At 42.3% G+C, this 26,919-nt stretch overlaps 3 protein-coding genes across 11 annotated transcripts in view; 2 read left to right on the top strand and 1 right to left on the bottom strand.

Moving 5' to 3' along the window:
* Lama4 (laminin subunit alpha 4) overlaps window positions 1–12,580 on the top strand; it is a 143,991-nt gene extending 131,411 nt beyond the window's left edge. For both annotated transcript variants that reach the window (XM_050138019.1, XM_050138018.1), the window contains exons 33-38: window positions 789–944; window positions 2,013–2,172; window positions 4,317–4,447; window positions 6,182–6,275; window positions 6,679–6,798; window positions 12,287–12,580. In XM_050138019.1, the coding sequence (XP_049993976.1) occupies window positions 789–944; window positions 2,013–2,172; window positions 4,317–4,447; window positions 6,182–6,275; window positions 6,679–6,798; window positions 12,287–12,432 (807 nt within the window). In that variant the 3' untranslated portion in view covers window positions 12,433–12,580. The remainder of the gene's footprint in view (window positions 1–788; window positions 945–2,012; window positions 2,173–4,316; window positions 4,448–6,181; window positions 6,276–6,678; window positions 6,799–12,286) is intronic.
* A 138-nt stretch (window positions 12,581–12,718) lies between these two features.
* Fam229b (family with sequence similarity 229 member B) lies at window positions 12,719–26,547 on the bottom strand. 7 transcript variants are annotated; one of them, XM_050138026.1, is made up of 5 exons: window positions 26,454–26,547; window positions 24,870–24,998; window positions 20,457–20,616; window positions 18,030–18,168; window positions 12,719–16,925 (listed from the first exon to the last, which is right to left on the bottom strand). In XM_050138026.1, exons 4-5 carry the CDS (start codon window positions 18,152–18,154, stop codon window positions 16,808–16,810), a joined length of 243 nt encoding a protein of 80 aa, XP_049993983.1. In that variant the 5' UTR covers window positions 18,155–18,168; window positions 20,457–20,616; window positions 24,870–24,998; window positions 26,454–26,547; the 3' UTR covers window positions 12,719–16,807. The 7 variants fall into 7 exon arrangements, with proteins under 7 accessions (XP_049993983.1, XP_049993984.1, XP_049993985.1 ...); XM_050138027.1 differs by having other exon boundaries at window positions 26,387–26,495; XM_050138028.1 differs by having other exon boundaries at window positions 20,457–20,661; window positions 26,398–26,472.
* Window positions 26,504–26,919, top strand: part of Tube1 (tubulin epsilon 1) — a 17,929-nt gene continuing 17,513 nt past the window's right edge. Inside the window, exons 1-2 of one of the 2 annotated variants that reach the window (XM_050138020.1) lie at window positions 26,504–26,684; window positions 26,770–26,843. In XM_050138020.1, the coding sequence (XP_049993977.1) occupies window positions 26,660–26,684; window positions 26,770–26,843 (99 nt within the window). In that variant the 5' untranslated portion in view covers window positions 26,504–26,659. Of the gene's footprint in view, window positions 26,685–26,769; window positions 26,902–26,919 lie in introns of those variants that run through there. The other variant, XM_050138021.1, reaches the window with a different exon arrangement.

Here is a 26,919-nt window from a genome sequence, read left to right as displayed (position 1 = left end):
GGCTACTTTAAAAGGCTTTCCTTTGGGCCACCAGCTCACAAATAACGACACAGAGACTAATATTAATTATGAAAGCTCGGCCTTACCTTAGCCTTGCTCCTAACTAGTTCTTATAACTTAAATTAATCCATATTTTTATATCTATGTTCTGTCGGAAGGCTTGATAACTCATCTCTCCATACTGTCCATCCTGCTTCCTCCACGCTTTCTGGAGACTCCTCTTTCTTCCTCCCAGAGATCTTTCTCTGCCCAGCAGTCCCGCCTACCTCTCCTGCCTAGTTATTGGCCATTCACCTTTTTATTGCACCAATCACAGCAACATGTCTTCACACAGTAAACAAATACTCCACAATAGCTGGTTAACTAGGAGGAGCTTCCTAAAGTACCCTGCCAAAAATATAACCTGCACACAGAAACAAGCTTTAAGTCACTCAATCCAGAGATGATAAAACAGGTGAACACTTGTCTAATGCATGAAGTGGCAAACCCAAGGAGAGCCAGAAAAACAAAAAGATGCCAGAATGCATCAAGCAAGGAAGTGTTCATAATGAAGACGTCTGCTTTACTAATCAAGGAATAAAGTTTCTGGCACTCCAAGAACAAGACAGCCAAAAGCCTACAAAGAGGAAGAAAGATGGCTGCTGACCTTCAGAGATGGGTCCACGGTTTGAGAACTTCCTGTACCTTCCCACAGCATTGCAATACCAGGTTTCAGAGGGTAGACAACACAACCTCCCCTCCGTTTGGGGCCATCACTAAGCCAGGTTCTTCTCCTTCTCTCTATCCAGGTGATATTTAGTCGGGAAAAGAGCAGCGGCCGACTGGTCATTGACGGACTACGAGTCCTAGAAGAAAGCCTCCCTCCAAGTGGGGCTGCTTGGAAAATCAAGGGTCCCATTTATCTGGGAGGAGTGGCTCCTGGAAGGGCTGTGAAAAACATCCAGGTAAGCCAGCAGGGGGAAGACTAAGTCGCTGACCTTTGAACCGGAAGATCACTGAATTCAGGTCCTCGTTGCACAGAGTAGGCAACCAGCAAACGTGAAGCGGTTTTGCTGGAGAAGAAGCATCCTAGGCTGTTCCACGGGCTTCCTGCCTTCCCTGGGGCATTACAAAGTCAGCTGTCACCTCTTAATTTTAAAATAGAAGTGAGGTGAAGAACGCTTGGTAGGTCTTGAAACTTTTGTCTCCAGGGCCTTACTTCATTTGCTACACAGAGACCAGAGAGCAAGTCATTGCACTGTGTTACTGAGTTGGAAAAAAAAAAAAAAAAAAACCTTCAGCTCACTTAAAATCCAGTTCCAGCTTTTTCTTTTTCACATCTAATTTTTAAATATGCAAGGAATATGGGTATAAGGTGAAGAATTGAGAATATAAGAAACATTTTTGCGCATTGAACTGTAACCATTGCAGGTTTTTAAAATGTTTCTCAGTGAAAGGAGGGTACCAAAGGGTTTAATTTATCTTAAATACAAACATAGAATTGATTTTTGTCACAGCGCCAATACAATGTTAAGATCCTAGGAAAGGCATTTTACATTATAATTCGCCCCGTTCCTGGGACAATCATTTTTCACTCTTCCCAAATGTAGTATAGAATCAGCTGTCTAAAGGGTCCCAAGTTCCACATCCTACAGCATGATAGATTCACACCTGCCTTATGACCTAATGAAGCCCTCAGCAAGCTTCCTACCATTTTCGTAAGATTCCCTTCCATGTCCGCGATCTCGGGCCCAGCCGTCGTTCCTGGAAAACCATGACTGCGGCTCTCATCTCGTCACAGTCTGCAGAAACGTTTCATTTCCATTGCTTAATTACTGTGAGCGAAAGTTATGAAATACAACATTCCAGCTTCCATGAATTAGCTAAAAGTAATTATGTGGAGCCATATTGATCATTCAGAAAGGGCAAATGGACAGGGGCTGAGACTGTCCCTCTGGAACTCACTCGTTTGCTTTCCCATGGTGCATCTGGCGCTGAGCAAGGGGATTTTAAATGACTTCTTCTTCTTTCAGATTAACTCCGTCTACAGCTTCAGCGGCTGCCTGGGCAATTTGCAGCTCAACGGTGCCTCCATCACCTCGGCCTCGCAAACATTCAGTGTGACCCCCTGCTTCGAAGGGCCAATGGAAACAGGAACTTACTTCTCAGCAGAAGGAGGCTATGTGGTCCTAGGTAAGGCGACTGCTCCGGTGTGATTATGGTTGACCCCACCTAAACTCGAGGGAGAGCTCGCTTCCCCAGTACAATGCATCCGGAATGGGGGCCTGTGAGAGGAAATTCAGTCCTTGCTAAGATAAATGTTGTTCCGCTGTGAGTGGGGTCTCACTCTCTGCTGTTTGCCGTCAGAGTGAGCTGTTGTATAGAAACCCGGGCCCCTCTCCTCTTTCTCTGTGTGCACCATGCTACTTCTGCAGGAGGAGCCTCATCAGATGCTGCAGCCTATACTTCCGGGCTCCAGGACTGAGAGGCAAACAGACTTCCTCCCTTTAGATATCAGCCAGTGTCAGGTACCTTGTTAGAGCAACGTAACAGATGACAACAATGGTGTATGGCGAAAGCCTGAGTCCTGAGATGCCTCTTTCCTGGAGATAGTTGACAGGGAACTTTAAGCCCAAAGTTAAAACTTAATAATGCTAAACTCATCCCTGTAAGGTCCCTCATCCCTGTAAAGTCCCTCCCTCAGGGACCACTGTTATCGCCTTTACTGTTTCAAATCCATATGCAGCACCCATTCTTGTTGCTTTCGTTGGGCAAACTTGTGGACGCAGACCACCATGGCACAGAACTTTCTTCACTGTTCTGTAACGTGGTCTCTGTCAGCTCTTGGCCACCTTACTCCTCTAAGTTTTCTTATCGGTGTGAACTACTGTCCCCACTGAGGGAACTTACACTCCCTCCACCTGATCTGAAGCCCCAATACAACACTGGCCTTCAGAGATCTTATTCTGAAGATTTTCCCCAACCATTACTGCGCTGCTCATGCATTCCGCAGCTTTTATTGCATGCTACCTATACGGCAGTCCGCGTGCACACCTCCTGTAAGGCAGTCTGTGTACACACTCTGGGTACGGCAGTCTGTGTGCACACCCTCTGTACTGCAGTCCGCGTGCACACCTCCTGTACGGCAGTCTGTACACACCCCGGGTACGGCAGTCTGCGTGCACACTCCCTGTATGGCTGTCTGCACAGTCTGCATGCACACCTCCTGAATGGCAGTGTGCACACTCCCTGTACAGCAGTCTGTGTGCTGGTTGACAGTTCCACAAAAAAAAAAAAAAACTATAAACAGCCATCATCTAACTCACAACAGCAAACATGCTATAAATATAAAGGATTAACCCTTCTTTATGATGCAACCCCTTAATGGGTTTGATAAAACAACCTTTGGGGATTTTGTACAACCTCTGATAAGAAGACCATGATGTAAGCAGGTACACTTTCATAAACAACCTCTCTTGTCCAGTAGAATTTGATTAGAGGCAATTGCCCTCTGCCTACCTCAGGATTTTGCCTTCCTTCCCTGCCCACTCCCATTCACTCCTACTAAAAACATAACACTCAAGTTTCTTGGTCTTTAAAGAATTCTAAAGTTTGGACAGTTTGAAATGTATAGTCAACCATATAATTTATGTTCTGTTCCTTGAGCATTACCAGGAGGGCTGGGCATGGTGGTGTACACCTTTAATTCCAGCTTTCTTAGGATCCCCATGAGTTCGAGGCCAGCCTGGTCTACATAGCAAGTTCTAGGCTAGTCAGGGCTGCGCAGAGAGACCCCTGACTAAAAACAAAAAGAAAGGAAAACTGTGTTGGGAAATAAATATTTAACTTGTTTTTGAGTGGTATGTCAAGTAAACACTATCAAGATTCCTAGGTTTGTAATGAGCCTTTAATTACCTGTATATTGGGGTGTGTAAGGGGTGTGTGTGCACCTGAGTGCAGGTGCCAGAAGAGAGTGCCTGGTCCCCGGATCTGGAGTTACAGAAGATTGTGAGCTGCCCAGTGTTAGTTCTAGGATCTGAACTCAGATCCTCTGAAGAGCTGCATCTGCTCTTAACTGTTAAGCCATCTCTCCAGCCCCACAGCTACTCTTTTTCTTTCTTTTTTTAAGATTAATTTTATGTGTACAAGTGTTTGTCCACCACACACATGCCTGGTGCCCACAGAATCTAGAAAGGGTGCTGGGTCCCGTGGGATTAGATGGTTGTGAGCCACTATGTACATGCTGGACTAATTTTAGCACGTCGTCCTCGCAAAATCACACTGGAGCTAGAAATTTTATTTTTCCCATCTTCGTAATTTTCTGTTTCTCTCTGCAGATGAGTCTTTCAATATTGGATTAAAGTTTGAAATCGCCTTTGAAGTCCGTCCCCGAAGCAGTTCTGGAACCCTTGTCCATGGCCACAGTGTCAACGGGGAATACCTGAATGTACACATGAAAAACGGACAGGTATGGCTTGAGAATGAACCGTCCATCTTGTCTCACCTTGGATGCTGATGTAAGGCAGATGTGTGTCATAGAATTATTTCTTCAGTCTCTCTAATGGGAAAAAGAGGAAACTGGAACATGAGATTTAAGTGTGTACAATGTTTGTGTTCACATTTGTATACTGGGAATTGATTAGAACAGAGTCATGAAAATGTGGCAAAGCTCCCAAACAATCACCAATAACAGCATGACATTTTAATAGAATTAGAAGAAAGCTTTTCAGCAAATAGAAGGTAAAAATATATCCACTTTCAACATTCACAAATGTGAAAGCATCTTTCTAAATATTTATATGCTAACTGCAGTTATGTGTATACATACACATACATACACGCATATTATTCTCAGTTACTAGAAGTTTGTATTGGGTTATAGCTAAACACCACATTCATCATAAGTTACTACCAAAGGATATTTAGAAAGATTGTCAAATAAGTTTCCGAGAAAGGAATATTTTCATTATGCCTCAGACTTAATATAACCAAGTTTTTATTTGAGTTCTAATGTAATCAGTTAAGGCATAAAAAATTAAAACAGCTTTCATAAAACTCTGACATGAATCCCCAGAATATTTGCGTGTTTATATTATATTTATATATATTACATATATATTAGTGTTATAGTATATACTATATATATATATTAGTTACTAGGTATCAGGTATATAATATTTTATATATACATATATGTATACTATCAGGTATAGGTATCAGGTATATAATACACTATATATTATACATATTAGTTACTAGGTATCAGTTACTAGGTATCAAATACTAATATAATATATTATATATTATAATGTATAATATTACTAGTATAATATTATATTATTAGCTATAGTAACTAATATGTATGATATACAGTTTATATTGTATACATTATATAATTTGCAGTATATAAAATATGCTGTATATCATACATACTAGTTATTGGGTATCAGTTACTAGGTATTAGGTACTAAAAGATTCATGAGTGAAGTGTCTTAGGCCGCCTATCATCTCAAGGATATGTATAGTATTATCATTTTAATTTTATATCTGCGAAAAATGGGGTAGAAAGTAAATAAATGGAGGCTATGCAGTTTGGCTTGAAAGTTCTCTTCAATGGTATCTTTTATTTTTCCATTTCTGATTGAAAAAAAATTCATTCAACATATTTTGATCATTATGATCTCCTCCCTCAACTTCTCCCAGATTCTTCCTACCTCTCTATCCACCCAATTTTGTGTTCTTATATCTCTTTTTAAAAAATGGGGGTAAAAAGCAAAAGAACAAGAACACAAAAAATGCCAGAGAAAGAGAGAGAGTCCACAAAGGGCCATTGAGTTTGTTTTGCACTAGCCAACAACTCCGAAGCCTGGGCCTGCTCTGGAGTGGCTTCAGTATCTCGACCTGATTTGTACAAACAGAACAGGACCTATAAACTCAGCAAATTCGTTCCCTTACACTTCCTACCATTCCTCTGTGTTCTCTCCAGTAGGATCATTTTGTTCTCACTCCAAAGACTTGAACTATTTTAATTTAAATTCTTCTATTACCTGTCAAAGACTGACCCCTTGTGTTCACACTGCAACTGTACTCATGCACAAGCATTTATTCGAGGTATTGCTTCTCTGCGTTAAATTAGTTATGAAATCCAGCTTTACCATGATGATAAGAAATTAAACTGATATAATGTGCCCCCTCCACACAGGTCATAGTGAAAGTCAACAACGGTGTCAGGGACTTTTCTACCTCAGTAACACCCAAGCAGAATCTCTGTGATGGCAGATGGCACAGAATTACAGGTGAGGCACCTAGAGGGTCCTGTGCAAGCCTGAGCCTGCACAGCACATGGGGGGTGGAGGTGGTGTGCCATTATGTGATTCCTAACACATGACAAGAGAAAAGAATAAAGAATCGTCAGACTAAAATGTACATTGAACACAGAATCTGAATGCTGCCAAAATACAAGACATGGACATTTTGGAGCAAGAAACATGTAGAAGTGTGTTCTGATAGTCCTTCTTGTTAAGGAAAATGTCATCACTATTGCTCAATTAGATATGCTTAGACATTATTGCTATTTTCAATGATAGCGAAGTTTGGGGATTTTTATTCTGGAATGTATTGGTGTTGTGATTCATTAATTTCTTTTATGTAAAAATTACCCCAGTACCATGCATGACCGGTCTTTCTCCTGTCTCTCAGTTATTAGAGATGCTAACGTGGTTCAGCTGGATGTGGATTCTGAAGTGAACCACGTGGTTGGACCATTGAATCCAAAGCCAGTTGATCACAGGGAGCCCGTGTTTGTTGGAGGCGTTCCAGGTAAGTACGTCCCAGAGGGACAGGCTTCCAAATCCAGGAAAACCCAGTAAGCTCTTAGAATTGTTGCTATTATATTAAAAATTGAGCCATGTATTTGTCATAACACCTAAAAATTCAAAGGGTTTTATATGTAGCAACCCTTAATAGAAAAGAGCAGCGAAGTGCTGAGTTCGATACCAGCATTGAAGAAAACAAAAAGAAAAAAAGTAAATTGTCAAAACTTATAACTCCTGATTCAAGATTACCAGCACATAAGAATTAGCATGCCCACCGGGAGATGCCACTCCATCTTTCCATTCTTACTGCTCACTCTCCTCTTCCCCTCTTTCTCCTTTAAATAGCCTCTATACATTCACAAGCACTACTCTCTCCCTCTCCCTTTTTCCTCTCTCTCTCTCTCTCTCTCTCTCTCTCTCTCTCTCTCTCTCTCTCTCTCTCTCTCTCTCCCCCCTCCATTATGAATGTTCGTGCTGTAGGACCTGAAAACCTCGAGGATTAAAAGTTTGCTGACGACCACTCCCCCTACACAACCGGGAAGATGCCTGCTTCACCTGCCCACAACTGGTCTGAATTGTGGAAACACCTGCAGACTGCCAGTTACACATTGCTCAGATGGAATAGCATTCCCTAAGAGAGGTTTCCATCTACAGTCCTGGAAACAGCAGCCAAAAGAGGGCCTAATTCAGGATAGTGAGAAGACACTTATGGGCCCCCTGCAACTACCTTTTGCCCCTAGAACAATGGCCATTATCTTCCGTCGAACAAGGCTGTTCTTACGTATTTCTCCAACTTGGAAAAGTTGAAAATGAGAAGTAGAGAGGAGGATATAAGATGGAGATATTTAAGTTTCACCTGGAATTTGGTGAGGATTTTAATAATCCAAATAGATTTTTAACACTATCATACAAAAGCAGTGAATAATTTTAAAAAATTCTACAGATAAAAATCAATGATCTCACCTCGTGTCCTCTCAAATTAGTAGCAACCAAGTATTCCTCTTTCTAGGCTGACATTTTCAGACAGGAGCTGCGGTGGTTTGAATGAGAATGGCCCATGGGTGAAGGGTGACCTTGTTGGAAAAAGTGTGTCAGTGGGGTGGTCTTTGAGTCTCTCTCTCCTCTCTCTCTCTCTCTTTCTCTCCCTCCTGCATGAGGATCAGGATGTAAAGCTCTCAGCTACTTCTCCAGCATCATGTCTGCCTGCATGCCACCATGCTTCTTGCCATGGGAATTAGGATAATGAACAAAGCCTCTAAAATTGTAAACCAGTCCCCAGTTAAATGTGTTCTTTTGTAAGATTTGCCTTGGTTGTGGTATTTCTTCCCGGCAATAGAACCATGACTAAGACACCAGCATTAACAATAATGGGTAACTCGGGAGCCAAAAGGCATAGTCAAGACCCTCGAAGGCAGCCCCCTCTTCTATTTCACACAGGCGCTCACACCGCTGTGCCCCGGACCTCTGCCTCTGTTCTGGCTTTGATTCTGAGCAGGGCTCCAGAGAAGGCCCCTTGCAGAGAAGGCCCTGTAAAAACTCTCTCATGTCATTTCTATTTCTCGACATTGCTTCCTCCCTAGAAATCACGGTGTAGCTTTAACTATTTCCCAGGCTTCCAGCACACACAGAATTAAACAAAGCATGCATCTGCCCCCTTTGTGCCCTGGCCTCAGGGCTCCCTGTACTACCTGAGATTGCAGTTCTTTAATGTTCAGGGATGCTGTCTTTGCTCCAGGCCTTCTCTCAAGGACTCGGGGATTGAATTTCTAGTAAACGTTGCTCTTCCTTTTTCTTCTGATGCTTTTTCAAGGAACAGCTTCCCCTACCCCTCCAACCGAATTCCTTATTGATCCTCTGGACTTGGGCTTTTCCTTCCATCTTTCCTCACTAGGGTGCATACAATACCACATTACAAAACCACGTTGGTTATTTTCCTATTGCCATGCTAAAACACCATGGTGAAGGCTATTTTGCAGTAGAAGGAGTTTGTTTGGGCTTACAGTTCAGAGGGTTACAGTCTACTATGGCCGAGTGAAGGCATGGAAGCAGGATCAGGAAGCTGATCATACTGTAAACAAGCAGCCCAGGGCAGAGAGAGCAAATTCAAAACAGAGTATGTCTTTAAACTCTCACTGCCCCCCTCCAGTGACACATTTTCACCAACAAGGCCATACCCCCTAAACCTCCCAAACAGCACCATCAACTGGGAACCTCAAATACCTGAGACTGTGGAAGACATTTCTCATTCAAACCATCACAGGTTACTCTAGAATGCTGTTGCAGCTAGACCTGTACACTGCTTGCTGGCAGGGAGCAAGCCCTCATCCCATCCAGCACTCCCCGCCAAGCACCTGTCTAAGCTCTGGGTCTGTCTAAGCAAGCAGGTCTCTCCAGTGTGAGAGTGATGGCGAGTGTGTCTCTCCAGTGTGAGAGTGATGGCGAGTGTGTCTCTCCAGTGTGAGAGTGATGGCAAGTGTGTCTCTCCAGTGTGAGAATGACTGTGTCTCTCCAGTGTGAGAGTGACGGCGAGTGTGTCTCTCCAGTGTGAGCCTTATAGCACTTGCTTCTCCCTGGGCCTGAGCTGTTCACCTTGTGATTCCAAAGAACTTCATCTTTGCCTTTTGTCTGCTTTCTGAGTCTCTCAGTAAGCGCCACAGACTGAGTCAACAACCAAGGTGTCCAACCCACGTAATGGGCAGCAAAATTTCACTAGTGAGCCACCCCACAGGGACGCGCTAACCTGTGGTCCGAGCCACCGGCCCTCTGCCCCTCCTCGTTTCCACCTAGGAAACATGCCAGCAAGCCTTCAGCAAATGCAATTATAATTTAAGCTGACTGTGATTAATTCTATCATCCTGAGATGCTTGAGTTTAATTCCACTAAAATCGCATCAGAAACCAAGGCAGTAAGAATGATAATTGAAGAAATTAAGCATAGATAGAAATCCTGTATGCCCTGAATTCTCTTGAAACGCCAGTCACTCTTATACAATTCGTCATTTTGGTGACACATTTTTCTCGTGTCCCAGTTTGCTTCCCAAGACTGTGATAAACACTGTAATCAAAACAGCTTGGGGAGAAATGGAGGGAAGCTGAGACAGGAGCTCAGGCAGAGGCCCTGGAGGAATGCTGTTTACTGCCTGGCTCCTCCTGGCTCCTCAGTTTCCTTTGTATGTACAGCCCAGGGCCACCTGCACAGGCGCAGTACTGCCCATCATGGGGTGCGCCCTTACCCATCTGTCATTAATCAAGGAAATACCCCGATGACACACCTGAAGGCCAATCTCATTGAACCAATTCCACAGGTGAGGTTTCTTCTTCCCAGGTGACTCTGACTTGTATCAAGTTGACAAAAAAAAAAACTATCACATCTCACTAGAAAGTTAATGAACAGCCTGGAAGCAGTGGTTCATGCCTTTGATCCCAGCACTTGAGAGGCAGAGGCAGGTGGAGCTCTGAGTTTGAGGCCAGCCTGATCTACATGCAGGTTGAGATCTAGTACAACCAGGGCTACACAGAGAAACCCTATCTTGAAAAAGAACAGAAAGGTTTAAAAAAAAACAGAAAGGTAATAAATAAAATTCATTTAACCATCACACACACACACACACACACACACATACACACACACACACAAATTAACCTGGCTATATCGTAATTTAAAAATTAAAGAGTCTTTGAGGTTGGTGAAGTCCATTCCCAAGTCGAACCAATCGCTATAGAGAACACCACATTATTTTCTATAAAATATAGTCTAATCTTCTTTCCATCTTGGAAACATTCTCTCTTAAAAGTATGTGTTTGGGGGATGGGGAAATGGCTCAACAGGTAAAAGTGCTTGATGCTTAAGCATAAAAAGACCTGCACGAAAGCTTGATAGTGTCCTCACCATGAATATAGCCCCAACACTGAGAGCAACAGAGACAGGGGGACCACCCAGCCTCAACAGTTCAGTAACGTAGAGGGAAACAAAGTAGTTTGCTCAGGGTTTGGGGAGAGAGCCTGCCTCCAAGAAATGAGGCAGCGAGAAATCATGAAGGACAGCCAGCACACCCCTCTGACTTCAGCACACTACACACATGCATACATATAGACACACACACACATGAACATAAAGACAAACAAATGTGTTAATTTTGTTAATCAATTACTTAGGGCCCTGGGGTACTCTTCTGACACTACTTAAGATTAATTTTATGGTAAATCATGCAGACCATAATTGCTATGGTAATTTTCCTCCAGATGATTTTCTGCATGAACCAAGCAAGGGCGGACCACTCAGGCACAACAGAAGCCATGTTCCTTTGTGCCCGGAGTGGCCAGAGGCTTTAAAGGGTTTCTCTCAAACCTTTCCTCAGTTTTTATTCTGAAGATGAAGTCCACGGAGCAGGCTTTGCAAACATGCAGCCACTGTAAATTAGATACACATAAAAGGAAGTGGTCTCTGGGGCCCCTTTCACATCTCCAGCTTTACGATTACCATTCTAAAGACAGAATGCTGCTTCCGCTCTTCATTTTCAGCGCACAGCTGCTGTGCAGACTTACTCTACACCGCAGAGAAGTACGCATGGGGACAGTTGCTTGATGCTGTTTGCTTGGTGCTCTGTTTTATGTTCCTTTCTGAGTTAGATTGCCAAGTGTTTTTTTTTTTTTCCTTTTGTCTGCCACTGCTCATATAACTGTGTGTTATAATGAGCTTTGACTAACTGGATTTTAATTTTATAGTATTTATAAGCTCTCTAAGTTGCTTTAATTGATATCGCTTCTCTCATCCCAAAACTCCTAATTGCATCTGTACAATTAATAAACACCAGCCTTCCTCTAGATGCCTAATTACTGTGAGATGAGATGGTTCCCCCGACACACAAGACACCTGTGTCCATACAGAATCCATGCTACCTACCACTTCCCTGTTTATAGTTCGTAAGCCCTGAGCTCAGAAAAATTCAATTCTACCTCGTTTGAATTCATTATTTTCTCATTATTTCTATAAGCTTGGCAAAAAAAAAATAGACTTAAGGGTGACGGGTAATGAAGATAGGAATGAAACAAAAACATTAACTCTGTCCAAAAATAACATGGAAGCTCAAATTCCTTTCCCTTCTCAGCAAAACACAGTAAATAAACGAGGCCTCTGGGAAATGAACTGGGCTCTGCACGGATAGGTCACGAGAACTCCCTGCTGAGGCTTCACGGGGAAGCAGCGAACTGCAGCCCTAGAAAACAGCCACAGTGTGCACAGAAATGTGCCCAGAGAAAACATGGCTAGCATAAATACCCCCCCCACACACACACACACACACAATCCCTCGCTGTGTTCTCATTGTTCAAAAGTGAGTGCCGGTCGTGGGAGCCCGCTAGTCCCTGTGCCATTGCTGGTGTGAGAATCATTTTGACAGTCTGAGCGATTTTCCAGTTTTTACCAGGAGGTAATATAGGAGTTTTGAATTTCCCCACTGAAATGTCTGCCTTTTTTTTTTTTTCTCTTTTCAGAGTCTCTACTGACACCACGTTTGGCTCCCAGTAAACCCTACACAGGCTGCATCCGCCACTTTGTGATTGACGGGCGCCCAGTGAGCTTCAGTAAAGCGGCCCTGGTCAGTGGGGCCGTGAGCATCAACTCTTGCCCCACAGCCTGACATAGCAGGACACGGCTCTTCCTCACACTGAAATAAACATAGAGCCACTGGGGGAGGGGTCCAAGCTCCCTCCCCCATGGAAGCTCTCACCTGGTTGAAGGGGAATTCAATAAATCAGAGACCGGCCACTTCCTATTTCTTATTTGAATTTACACTATGGGTCCAAAATGTCTGTGGTGGACAGCGATTGAAAAGGTGGCAGAATTCCTTCTATTGAGAACCCATGTCCTTCAGCTGGCTAAGTTATTGCTCCCGTCCCTAATAAAGTGGAAGGGCTCCAAACCAGCGTCAGGATGCCCATTGTGTCACTACGTTCTCAGAGTCGCCAGTCTTTCAGGGGAGGTCGTTCAACTTGTCCCCAATGTTTGTCCTCGGCTCCTTTGTCTTACCTTAGATTTCCTGACTTGTTCACAACCTACAATTAGATCATCCGTTTTCGTCTTTACAAGAGTGTTTTCAGTTTAGAGTAGGAGGACCTGGTTAGAAACCGCTCTCCTGGATTATGCTTTCATGGAGCTGGGGAGATGAGTCCTGAGTGGGGATGGGTCTGCATCCAAGCCTAATGGAGTTGGCTCCTCAGCCCCACACCATTGCAGGTTAACCTATGACGTCCCAACAGAAGCCATGTGTGCAGCAGCATTTAGAGGGCACATGGATGTGTGAGCATCAGCACTCACGGGTCTCGTGTATGTGTGCACACATTAATGCAGCACGATTAATAAAAACCCAGAGACAGAAAGTGGGGTTCAATCTGAAGATCAGAAAAGCAAATCAGCCAGCCACTGGCTCTTACCTCTACCTCATTCTGAAATGACGAGCCTGCCTCCAGGAATCTCAGAATGAGACTATGTGTGAGAGCTGTCTCCTCTTGTCTTATATTCCTCTCTAGGGCTGGGATTAAAGACGTGCACCTTTAGAAACCTACTGCCTGGTTTCTATGGCAAACTAACGTTGCAAACTGGGCTTAAAGGTGTGTGTCAGCACTGCCTGGGCTGTAAGGCTGTCGGTGCAGCTGCTTAACTCTCTTCAGGCAAGCTTTAGTTATTAAAATACAAATGGAATATCACTACACACATGCATAAATTTTTTAAAGGAGAGGAAATTGCAGTATAGTTTAATATTTTCTGGACTGAAAGGAAGCCACCTTTTTACAGAGCCAGTACTTCAGCCAGTACTTCATCCTCTTCCGCTCAGAAGATAAGAATCCCGAGTCATGTACCACTTAAAAACACACAGTGACCTTCTGAAACTGAAGCTTCACCATTTACATGACTCCGTTCTTAGATGAGACTTCACTCTCCCAGACTCAAAAGGAAAAGGGTTTCTTCCTCCTCCTCCTCCTCCTTCTCCACCTCCTCTTTCTCTTCTTTCAGCTAAGCATAGCATTATCAGTACTTGATACAAAGGGGGGAAAATGAGCTATGTGCTTTTTCTCCCTCATGGCCCCTGCCAGTTCAGAGCCCCTACAGAATGAGGAGGTCCTTGTATGATGGAGCCCCTCAGTGTGCCTGTGTGTAACGGAGTCCCTCAGTGTGCCTGTGTGTAACGGAGCCCCTCAGTGTGCCTGTGTGTGATGGAGCCCCTCGGTGTGCCTGTGTTCCACTTCCTCTCTTACAGCCACAACAGACTGGACAAGACAGTGCCTGGGATGAAAAGACGAGTGTGAGCCATTGAATATTTTCTCTTGTGAGTTTGGGTTATGAAACACGGAAATCAGACACTAATAGAAGTTGAAGCTGAAGAGATTTCAACTGAAATGTGATTTTAGAAGCTCAGGGCACACATCCTCAGGCATGCAGATCTTGGCATTGCCGTTCTGTAGATACAGGATGGCACAGCCTTTACCCTTTGTCCAGCAATGATTCCCCTCAGCCCTCAGCTGGGAATTAGGCCCATTCATGAGGGGTATTAAACAGTTTCTGCCTTTCTCTGAACATGTATAGTCCTTAACAATTATTGGGGGAGGGGCTCATGAGGCCCCACCTCCAATGAAAATAGGTTATTAAACATTGATAAAGAAAACCTTTTTCTTCAGTGATGTAGCCACCCGTAAGTTGCTCATGACTCTATACATAACCCCTCTCACATACTCCTGTAACTCCACTTCAACTCACAGATCCCCATGCTACACGTGGGTGGAAGCATTTCTGTCATTGGTGTCCCATCTGTTAGCTCCTCATAAAAAGTTCATACAACTTCAAAAATGGAAGCCAGGGTCTGGAAAGATGCCTCGAGGATTAAGAGTAAATACTGCTCTTGCAAAGGACCCTAATTCTTCTCCTAACACCCACTTGTTAGCTCACAACCACATGTAACTCCAGTTGAGGGGGCTCTGCCACCCTCTTCTGTCCTCCTAGGGTGCTGCAGGTACACTAGTACTGCAGACAAAACACTCATACATATAGAATAAAATGTTTTCTAGTATAAACTGTGAATTTCTGGATTGTTCAAAAGAGTCCAGAATCTTGTCTGGCATGTATATTCAGTAAATATTGCATGAACTTCAGGCAAGCAGAGTTTCCATAAAGGTTATTCCTTTCATATCACCTTCCAAGACATCATAATGTTCCTGGAAGGCTGAGAAAAGCAAAACTTGACATTTCTACTTTTGATTCCTTTGAGCTCGAGACTTGCTTGAGAGTGTGAGAAGACAGGAGGAAAGACGGACATCTGTCAGGAAGTTCTCAAAATCAGGGAATAAGGTAGGCCTAAGCTTACAGCAGAGGACACTGTTCCTTGAAGAGACCATGAGAGAGATATGGGATAGTCAGCGAAGGAACGGGATTGAAGGATGACACGTCCTGATGGTCTGTGTAAGCATGGGTCAGAAAGGCACAAGCATGAACGTGTAGGATGCTGACTCCAGCAGCCAGCTGCAGCACTCTCCCGAGCTCCAAAGGGTGGCGACAAGAGGAAGCTCGGGATTTATTCTGGTCAACCTAGCCAGATCACACTGAGTTCACAGTGACCTCTGCCCACAGCCTCAACAGTTTGTCTTTTCAAGTAGTCATGAGCTAATGTCAATGTGGAGGCAAGTTATGAAAATATGAACCACTCTGGGAGAGCATGCTTATACCCAGTAATGTGAGAGAATGCAGGGAGACAGTGTTAAAGCATCCATTGTGCTGCAAGGGTGTTTATCCTTGTAAAATCAACAGTGACGCTCCACTGTCAATACCGATTCTCAGTAATTTGTGTCTCTTGTTCTCCCTGACAATTCTACTCAACGTTTATCAGGTTTACTAATCGTGTGAAGAAAAGGCTTGGGTTCCACTGTTTTCCTCTATTATTTCTCTACTTCTTGCTTTTTATTACATTTAAGTACACATATGTGTGGCCATGTATGCTTTGATGTGTGTGCAGAGGCCAGAGATGACCTGTGGGAGTCAGTTCTCTCCTTCCTCCACTTGACTCCTGTTGAGTTGTAAGACATGGTTCTGAAAATATCATTGTTTATCTCTTCTCCTCACACTTGGTCACAGCAAAGTTCCCTGAAATCAGTCTTCCCTTTCACAGCCTTCACCGTGGAGTCTAGCCCCGTTCTCACTGTGGCAAGGACTAAGGACTTGGGATCTTTTTAGTTGACAGTGTAATTCAGTGGTAGGGTACTTTCCCAGCATGTGGGACACCCTGAGTTGGATCTCTAGGGGAAGAAAGAGAGAAGAGAGGAAAGAAGGGAGAAAGTGAAGGAATTGGGGCAAGGAGGGAGGAATAGCTAGGAAGAAGAAGGGGGGGAAGGACTTTTTACAATGGTTGAAACACTAATCATTCTCACCCTTGGATGAGCTCTTGGGGCCTTCTTGGCACCTGCCCTGCATTCTTTTCCTACTGTTGGGCAACTTTCAGTCTAGACTGAGTTTCCTTTCTCTAAGGAGTGTTGCATCTTTACTTGACAACTGTGTTACTCAGGGACCACTTTGAGTCTCATCTTATGTTCAAGATCAGGTAGAATTATACTGTCTCTTTGTTGAGGTAGTTTAGACCTATAGAGACAGGACTCAGAGCCCGCACTTATGCATGGCCTTTTCTCTTTAGCTGATGAAATTTCATTTACCTCTCCGCTCTGTATAAGCTCTGAGAATCTGGAATTATGACCATCATAGATCAGGCTTTATCTTGAATTTTCAGAACTAGTACTCTGCTATGAGCAGGACTTTTGAAGTGTGAAGTAGTCTGCCTTGTCCGATGCAGCTAATGGCTTCTCATCGTGTGTGTTCTACTGACCACATTTTTTGTTTTTATTAAAATCCACTACCCAGCTATTGGCATCACTCAAGTAGTGCCACCACCTTTATTTGTTTACGAGACAGACCACAGGATGATACCGGCCCATTACCCTTGACCCTAGTCAACCCTCGACAGAGACTTAATGCTGCTATTTGGGATGCATTTCCTTGCTGCTTGGCACAGGTGGCTTTCTCATTGTTGCATAGACAGTGATGGGAACATCAGTTATTGTCAGGCAATGACTTCCAGGGCATCTTCGGAGTTGCCTGATTGAAAGGGCAAGTGAAATAGAGTTAAGATACTAATAATTAGAAAATTATTCTCAAAGCAAAAAAAAAAGATCTTTTCAACTATTTCAATTCTCTCTGAGGCCTTCAAATGTCACAGAAATTGATAACACAGAGGTTCTAATGAGAGTCTACATGTACATAGCAAAGAAAATATGACTATTGCCATATATTTAATCATAGGAAATTCATAAAATAAAATTAATGCTCCAGATGTTCATTTTCAAGGGTATGCAGTAATTACTAAATGACAAAAATGCATGTGACTGTAGTATGAAAATTAATTCAGAAATGAAACTTCAATGGCAAAATGCATATGACTGTAGTATGAAAATTAATTCAGAAATGAGACTTCAATAACTTTGGCTGAGTAATTTTAAAACTAGAACATTTGTGGAGTGAAAGTTAACAAAATAATGCTCAAATGTGGGTAGAATCTCGGAGTTAAAAGAACACTTAGATGACACCAGTTCAAAATGCTTCCAGTGACTGAGCTCCTTTTCTGATAATCATCAGATAATCAGCCTTGGATAATGTAGCCAGTTTCATAAAGTATTGACCTACTAAGTATTGACCTGACTCTGTGACCCTTAAAACTCTCATCCATTAAGAGAACTAACAGTGTATTGTTTGTGGTTTTGCTGTTCGTAAACAGCAAGACAAATCCTACTTGCAATAGTCTGCTTCGATTTTGTAAAAGGATTTCACTCTCAGGGCTTTCACCTCTACTGTCGTCTCAGTCAGTGATCTAATCCAAGCAACACTAAGTCTGAGGTCTCCAGACTTACATTTGTAGTCTTGTACCTAGAACAATATTCTACACATAATTACGCTGGTGATTTGACGTTGATCTTGAGACTAGAGACACAATCTAGATAAAAATTCATGGGTCAGGGAAAGGACTGGCTAGACTTACAAAGTTATGAAATATAAACTTAAACCTGGGCTCTGTTGGTACTAATTTAATAACAGCAGTGTTTGAATTCCTAGGTTTAATTTTTTCTTGCTAATAGTAAATGTCATAGTTCATATGGATGATAGCCAATACCCATAACCTCAGTTGGCAAGACAATCAGACTTCACCTATTGGGTGACGTCTCTTTCCCATTACAGGCAGCACTGGAGCTCAGGCCTGATTCCAACCCATTTGAAGAATCTCCTCCTTCCACCGGAAACCTCCTTGGCTGGGTCCCAAACCGAAAAGGCATAATTCACTGAAATCCTAGAATACAAAGTTAGAATAACGGTGGTGCTTATCATTCAAAGATAAGTTGACATTTTTAATGCTACAATTTTGTTATACATTTACAAAAACATTCAGAAGGTGACATCTGAAGATTCTGAGTCTTTGTTATACAAATATCCCTTATAAACAATTTAAAGTTGTATGACAAATTCAAAATAGTTCCAAGTAGTATAAGCACATTGTGCCTATGTTGTGGTTAGCCTGTGGTTAACAGTGATGTCTTTATTGTGGGGGGAAAAAAGATCAAATTGCCTACCCATATTGACATCAGCAAGCTTGAGTCTTCATTCCCTACCCTTCCATGCCTCTCCACTAAGGTAGGCTTTCTTTGAGAAGAATTTCATACCCACTCAGATACTTTTAGATAAACCTTTTGTTCCTGTAACCATTTAGTCCACCCACCCCCTATATTATAGTGTGTAAGTTAAGCAATTGGCCTTGGGAGAGTTGGGTTCCTGAGTTACCACTGCAATCTGAGACATCCCAATATCATGATCTAAGTAAAAGCACTTATCAACCAGTGACCAGTGGGTTGTGGAGAGTTCCAGGCACAGGAAACAGTAGGTAATAATGAATTTATTTATGTACATGTATTGCATATATTTAATGTTTCCTATTTACATGAGTGTTTACTAATGCTCAGTATCTACTAAAACTGTTATTACTGACTGAACACTTACTATGTGATGTGGGATGTCCTCTCTTTATTGGACGTTTGTTAACAACTTGTCCAAAGAATAACAATAATATCTGCTTTCTGGGAATAATACGTTTAAAAGAGATAAATTATGGGAAATACAATGCCTGACACATAGTTGTAGTATGAGGCCACTTTGTTTGTTTTCCTGGCCGCCCAGACTCCCAAAATAATCACACAGAAACTATATTATTCAAATCACTGTTTGGCCAATTACTTGTTATATAAGTAGTTGCTAAGCTATATATATAAGTGAGCTGCTAGCTAGCTCTTATATCTAGTATTAACCCATTTCCAGTGTTTTACATTTTACCACGAGGTTTGTGGTCTACAGGCAAGGTTTCAACATATCTATCTCTGGCTGCAGCTCCATGGCTCCTCTCTGACTCCACCTCCCTTCTCCCAGCATTCAGTTTAATTTTCAGGCTCTGTTATACCCTGCTCAGCTATAGGCTCAAAGCAGTTTCTTTATTCATTAACCAATAAAAGCAACACATAAAGAGAGGACGTCCCACATCACATAGTAAGTGTTCAGTCAGTAATTACAGTTTTAGTAGATACTGAGCATTAGTAAGCACTCATGTAAATGGGAAACATTAAATATATGCAATATATGTACATAAATAAATTCATTATTACCTACTGTTTCCTGTGCCTGGAACTCTCCACAACCCACTGGTCACTTCTTTTACTTGCTAGACTAAATTTATTCACTAAGTTTGAATTTTTATTTCCCTTCCTTAGAGGAAGAATTCTTCCATAACCCTTATTGTCTAAGTCTTCATAGACCTCTCTTTGTGTTTTATAACAGTTATAATTTAATTATTCCAATTCAGGATTTCTCAGTCATGGTGTTATGAACATTTGAGATCAATTGATCCTAAGCTGGAGAAAGTTAGACTGTCGTGGGCATTGTAAAATGTTCTTCAGTATTCACCCTACAGATGTCAACAACAACCTTCTCCCAGAGTTTGACAGTTTAAAAAAGAAAAAGAAAGGGAAGGAAGAAGGGAGGGAAGGAGGGAGAGACGGAGGAAGGAAGGAAGGAAGGAAGGAAGGAAGGAAGGAAGGAAGGAAGGAAGGAAGGAAGGAAGGAAGGAAGAGAAGTTATTGCCAAATATCTCCTGGTAGAGAGAGAAGCAAAACTTCTCCCCATTGCGAAGCACTGCCCTAATCATTTTTTAAAATGTTTTAAATATCCTCAATCATTCTTTCTCCATCTTCGTCATTATTTAATCCTTTATAGCTAAAAGAGTTTGGGCACATAGTGGACATTTAATAACTCTATCTTGATTTAATTTACATATGTTTAACTATTAATACACAAGGGATGGGAAACAAGAAAATGCCTTTAAAGTGTTTCTTATGCCTAGTAGTCTATTCAAAATAAGTATTCATTGGAAGTAATAATAAAACTAAAGTATTCAGTTCTAAGAATTTGATTAGTAGACTGTGGCCATTATCAAGAAAGGGGATTTTATTCAGTGATGATCTTTATAAACACAGTCACCTGTGGTTTAAATTCACTATATGTATAAACATTAAGCTCAGGGAAACACAGACTTACCAAAATAGGCCAAGTCTGATTCCTGTAGAGGTGAATAAATCAATTGCTTCTACTGACTTTCCATAGAAGGATAGACTTGCCAAAGAAATGACGATCAAATATTCCAGTGACACCCAGAAATTATGACATCAGAAGATTCTTTCACATAGCTTCCTGCCTGCTAATGAATGGAACATCTCAGTTCACAGCTCTGGTAACAAAATGCCTGTTCAATAGAAAACTGAGGATTTCAGAGTTTTGTTCTTGTCAGTGCCTTACTTTTGACATTATGTATCTAAGCTATAAAGACATATAACTAATCAATCTGCATAAAATCACACTCCTGATTCTCCCCAGCTGAGACACATTTCCTCTTCATCACCAGCTCCCAGACTTCCTCTACCAATCAAGAGCAAGTCCCCCAGTCTCTCTACACCATTCTCCCACCTCAGAGTCGTGAAACTCAGAGCCAGGTTCACTGTGTCTCTGCACTTGGCCTCAACACAAAGGCTGAGATGAGATTCTGAATCTCTTCTTACCTGGAATTCTTCACGTCCTGGGCCATTTCTAGTCATGCCTGGACCACCCTTTTCTCCTGCTTCATCCAGACATCCTTGAAATTCCCAAACGGAGGGAATGACAGTTGGGAAGGAAAGACTCCATTTTATACAAACTTGTTAATCTAGTTCCTTGTGCTAGAGTTTCTTTCCTGCTAATCCTACCTTTAGGACTCCTTATCACCCCCCCCCCAATCCTGGGCATCTGTAGCCACAGCTGTTCCATTCAACGTTGGTCCTACTTTGAAGTGCTTTAGTTTAACCTTCAAGCCAGCCAATCTTTAGCTTTATGGAAGTCTTGGTAACTGCGTTTATACTTAGTCCTCACTTCTGTGCTTCAAAACTTCTTACAGAAAACTGACATCTTATCTAAGAGTGAAGTTCACATTGGATAAAAATCTTACCTCTATCTTCTTTCTCTTATGAGGGCTACATGTAAATACATTGATCACAATTTCATCTTAGAGAACACTAAGTTTAACTTACTGTGTCAGTCAGACAACTGAAGTAATTGCTGCCCATTGTTACCTAGCTCATGACTGTCATCTAACCAGATTCTTAAGATGCCAAACAAAGCTGAAGTTGGTATGTTTGAGACAACGTAACAGTGGAAATATGATGGGTTTGGGCGTCAAAACTAGATATGAATTTCAACAGGAGGTTAACACTGAAATTCTAAACAGATCACCAAAAGTTTATATGTGGAATGGCATTAAAGCCACAAAGTAGAGTGTCTTCAAGGCTGCTAGTTTTTAAAGCCACAAAGTAGAGTATCTTCAAGGCTGCTAGTTTTTAAAGCCCTGTGGTGCTATTTCAGCAATTTATTTGGTATGGGTTGTGTCAAGTTTCCTGTGCAGGTGGGATAATTAAATCAGATAACAAACTTATTGGTGAAAACTGGCAAGTTTAAGTAAAATATCAGAAGACCAAGTGGGTTTGATCTACAACAGTATCCACAAGCAATAATACGTAAGTATAAATAAGGAACAAAAGGATTGTGAAATCTCCAGATGTGCTCTCTTGATCATAAGCCCCAAATAATGACCTTTAAATAACATATTCATGAAATACAATAAAAAGATTGTAGTCAAGAAAACAGGCCTATTATCATACTTGATTTGTCCATCTAACATCCCCCCCCCCGAGACTCTACCATGAACTACACCATGTTAAATGTTAAAAAGAAATGAGCAAAAGCAAATAGAGTTTCTGCTCTAGTGGAGTTTACAGGTTAGATAAACTCTAGATGAGAATAGCCAATCTCAATGTAAAAGATAAGTAGGTGTTAACTGTGTAGAAAGGGATGGGACAAACCAGATTTCTTTGTCTGTAAACTCCACTAGAGCAGAAACTCTATTTGCTTTTGCCTGGGATAAAACCGGTCTCGCTGAACATAGCGGACAATGAGGACTACTGAGAGCTCAAGAACAATGGCAATGGGTTTTTGATTCTACTACACGTATTGGCTTTGTGGGAGCCTAGGCAGTTTGGATGCTCACCTTACTAGACCTGGATGGAGGTGGGTGGTCCTTGGACTTCCCACAGGACAGGGAACCCTGATTGCTCTTTGGGCTGACGAGGGAGGAGTGCTTGATTGGGGGAGGGGGAGGGAAAGGGGAGGCGGCGGTGGGGAAGAGACAGAAATCTTTAATAAATAAATAAATAAAATCAAAAAAAAAGAAATCTGGTTGGTTAGGGAGGGAGCAAACAGCATCGTAAGCAAAGGTCCTTTTCCAGGAAGAAAAAAGAGTAGATCTGAAAGGCTGGTAAAAACACTACTGACTGTCAAGTTACACAAGAGATGGATTCAGAAGGGACAGTGTACAATAATAAATGTGGATAAGTGACCACAAGATCAAATTTTAGTTAAATGACAACTTGGGAAGCCATAGAATTATAATTTCTTCTGAATGTATCCTATTCTCCTTGCAACCCTGGAGAGGATTTCCAAGTGTATCCACTACCGTATGTGCTTGATTGTGGCTTTCTTTTTTTTTTTAAGATTTATTTATTTATTTGTTTATTTATTTACTTATTTATTTATTATGTACACAGTGTTCTGTTTGCGTGTTCCCTGCAGGCCAGAAGAGGGCACCAGATCTCATTACAGATCTGTGGTTGCTGGGAATTAAACTCAGGACCTTTGGAAGAACAGGCTGTGCTCTTAACTGCTGAGCCATCTCTCCACCCCCCTGACCATGGCTTCTTAAATAGTTGGGCCATGTAACCAAATGAAATATTTGACAACCATCCAACATACAACAATCATAAATTAAAAATCAAGCAAGTAATGAACTTGTTGTGTGTCTGGAAATGCTTGCCTATCCTGGGCCGTGTATTCTCAAGGTTGCCTTGGCTCTGAGCACACAGTGTGCACACTTTGTAATAAACTTGTCATGTGTCCGGCAGTGCTTGCCTATCCTGGACTGTGTATTCTCATGGTTGCATTGGCTCTGAGAACACAGTGTGCACACTTTGTAATGAGCTTGTCGTGTGTCTGGCAGTGCTTGCCTATCCTGGGCTGTGTATTCTCACGGTTGCCTTGGCTCTGAGCACACACCATGCACACACTACGCACTCTACACGCCATCTACACTCGACACCTTAGCTCAGGTTGGAGATTGCAGGTTACTATTTGCAGTGTCTCTACTGTATGTGCACATTTTTCTGCTTCTTATAGAAACATAGAGGTTTAATTATAAAAAATAACCCAATGATTTTTAATATTTTCCTACTGTCACCCCTTAGCATATATCAAGTAAGTATAACTTGGGGTTGTACCATGTCACAATGTTTGACTTTTAAAATTGATGTTTCAGTTGCTGACTTTAATTTCATTTTTTAAAAGCAATTAAATGAATTTCACCCTGGGGTTAGGATAGAATTTCCAACAATTGCTGAAACACTACAAACGGATATAAAGATGTGCCCTGTTATCCATCAATAAAAGCAGCCTAATTGGTTTTTCTTCTTCTCAATGTTTCTTGCCAAGAAACCTGAAGAATTATTTATTCTGAAAACTGTGTAACTTAAACAAGATATAGTTACTGATGTTGATTGTCCTACAGAAATATTCCTGTGGAATTTACTGCATCCTTTTTATCCACTTTTCATTGTTTTGTATCATTAAGTATGTTTGTCCTTGCGTACTCTGTGTTCTCTATTGCAGGGATATCTACTAATCTCAAACTGAGCCATTGTGCTCCTCCATGAATATAATTTTTGATAGCTTCAAAAATTTTCACCTTTCCCTCAGAATTCTCTGTGACTACTCAAAGCCTTTTCTCTATATCAGTAATTTGATTTCATTTCTCTAGTCTGCTTTTTCCATGATTTTAAAACCTGTCCATTAATTCTTAAAGGTGGTTTCCTCTTTAATTGGTTTCCTTATTTCTTTTATCTCAAATTGGCTTATATTTTTCAATGCATTGTTCTAGTATCTTGTTACTGTGCTCATCATATTCTTCCATTGCTCCACAGTGCAAAGTACTTATGTAAATTCTCCTTCCTCCTTCTTAGGTTAGATTTTAACTCATATCATGTGCTTCACCCATCTTAACATGTCCTCTTCCTTCCTCCTTTCCCATTCCCCTCCCTTTCCTTCTTTTTATAACACCCATCTACATGACTATCGCTTTTTCTTTTGCTGATACTCATCATGTAAAATCTTCTTGAATCTATTTCTTCTATGTATTAATCAGTTATTACCCCGATACAATTACGCCCCCAAATCTCAATGACTTCATAACCAAAAAAAAAAAAAAATGTCTTGCTTGTAAGACTGCAGACAACCTGCCATTAAGTTCTTTCCATCTTGGCTAACCTATGTGCCTGCCCTAAGGTCCTGGTGTGGCTGGCGTGGAAGGCTCTAGCTCACCTGGCTTTTTAGCAGACACATCTGCCTCCCTCCAGATTGAAGTTACTGGCGAAGCTGGTAAGGATGTTCTTACAGCTCCTGCTGTTGCGCGACTTCTGGAGAGTGACGGAAGAACAGCACTGGCGAGTTCTACAAAGGCCAGAACACAGAGGGGTTGGCGCCTGAATCTGCTGAGTCCGCCTGATCCCAGCACAACTTAAGTATCTGTCTGGGTTTCGCAAATTTTGGAAGCCCCAGATTTGAGGATTTCAACCTTAAGACCCAAATGTCTGATTGTACCTTCACCATGGACTCTGTGCTCCCCAATAAGCAGGTAAAAGTAAATCCAGCAACTTCACATTTTTCTTAACTAAACTGTGCCCCTTAATTACGAGAGATGTAAAAATAAAAGTGTAAAACATCCGAGCAAAAATATGAAAGTATAAACTAGCCACTACAACTTCAAACTTCTCATCTTTCCAAAATGTGTAATAACAAACTATTATTTATCTTACTGGCAAAATAAGGTGTTCGAGCCAATCAAATGTTGTGGCTCATATCACAACACATTAATAGCAAGTATAACTTAAATTTTATTAAATCAAGACTAAATGTTTTGTAGTTTCTCAAAAATTTTTGTGGAAAAGTATTAATTTCATTAAGGTAGCAGAGTTCCTGCGGATTTGTGTGTGTGTATGTGCGCGCATGTATGGAAGCAAGATGTGAATGTGGAATGCTCTTCTTAATCATTCATTTTGCCTTTTTTTTTTTTTTAAAGACATTGTTTCCAGCTGAACCTGGAGCTCTCAGATTAAGCTACACTCCAGGGATCCTCCCTCCTCCACCCTTCCAAACCCAGGATTACAGGCTCCTGGTTTCTTTGTGAGCAGTGTGGATCTGCATTTAGGTCCCCACGCTTCTGTGGCAGCATTTTACTGACTGAGCCATCTCTCCGGCCTAAATTCATGATTTAGTTAAGTGAAATCTTATTTAATTTGGTCAGTAAAAATTCAGTTTCTGGAAATAACTGATTTTTTTTCAAACTTTGCCACCCCCCTATTCTTATTTAAATCCCGTCTACGACGAACATCCATCAAATGCCGTAACTTTGAACCCATCTGTTTTATCTTGCTCCCTTGTCCACTGCCCTCCTTGTCAGTGCCCCATAATATTTTAGGTCATGTCTTTGGAGTACAGCGTGCGAGTGTTCAACTACACTGTCAGCTGTCCTGAGAAGCTGGATTTATGTCTTCATTGCTTTTGAATTCTCCAGAAACCTTAAAAGTGAGTCTGAGGTTGGCCTCTAAAAGCTGTGCCATTGGGTCAGGTGTACCTAGCTCCGGGTGTTCTTGGAAAAGCCTATTTGTCTGGGGTTTCTCTGCGCTCCGTGACATTCGTTTTTCTGTTAGATAACGACACTAGGGCAACGTCCCGAGGAGTCCGACCCGCGGCCCTGGCCGTTAAGACTGTGCGCCTCTCCTAGCCTGGGATCGGTTTGAAAGACCCTTCTTTAAAATGCCACTCCGAAACCTAGTTACCCGTCCGTTACCAGGGCCTCCGGTGCTGCAGATGCCCAAAGATGTTGACAAGGCAGCTAGGATTTACCTGTCGGAGGCCCAGTCGCTATGGTAACAGCTAGTCGCAAATGCGCTTGCGCGAAAATCCCGCGACGCGATGAAACGGTCTTAACGACAGTGGCTTCTTGCGGCAGCGACGTGACTTACGGCCGCCCGTCGTAACGCGTCTTTGGGCTCGAATGTCGGGGCGGGAGTCCGAGCGGGAGCGCTCCCGTTGCTTGTCCGCGGGCCGGGATGACCCAGTCGGTGGTCGTGCAGGGTGAGCGGCCCCCTTGTCCCCCGGGTCGCCGCGGAGCCCAGGCACCTGCTTGTCTTCCTAACGTGCTTCTCTCTCATCCTCGCAGTCGGGCAGTGCGGAAACCAGATCGGCTGCTGCTTCTGGGACCTGGCGCTGAGGGAGCACGCGGCGGTCAACCAAGTACGCGCTCGCCCTGGGCCCCCCACCTGTCACCCGGGCCCGCCAGCGGAGAAGAAAGGTTTCTCTTGAGGTTCTC

The sequence above is a fragment of the Alexandromys fortis genome, unplaced genomic scaffold, assembly GCF_014885135.2.
Source record: "Alexandromys fortis isolate MF-2015 unplaced genomic scaffold, M_Fortis_MF-2015_v1.1 scaffold_14, whole genome shotgun sequence".
Classification (NCBI taxonomy): domain Eukaryota; kingdom Metazoa; phylum Chordata; class Mammalia; order Rodentia; family Cricetidae; genus Alexandromys; species Alexandromys fortis.
Note: the sequence above shows the minus strand (reverse complement) of the source record. Positions and strands in the feature narration are given on the sequence as shown.

What these genes read in the sequence shown, in the direction of transcription:
- Fam229b (XM_050138026.1), bottom strand. Translation starts at nt 18,154, where the DNA reads ATGCCTTTTCGGTTTGGGACCCAGCCAAGGAGGTTTCCGGTGGAAGGA. An exon ending in AAAGAGACGTCACCCAATAG is followed by an intron (nt 16,926 to 18,029) that starts GTGAAGTCTGAT and finishes CCTTTCAATCAG; the next exon opens with GCAACTCCGAAGATGCCCTG.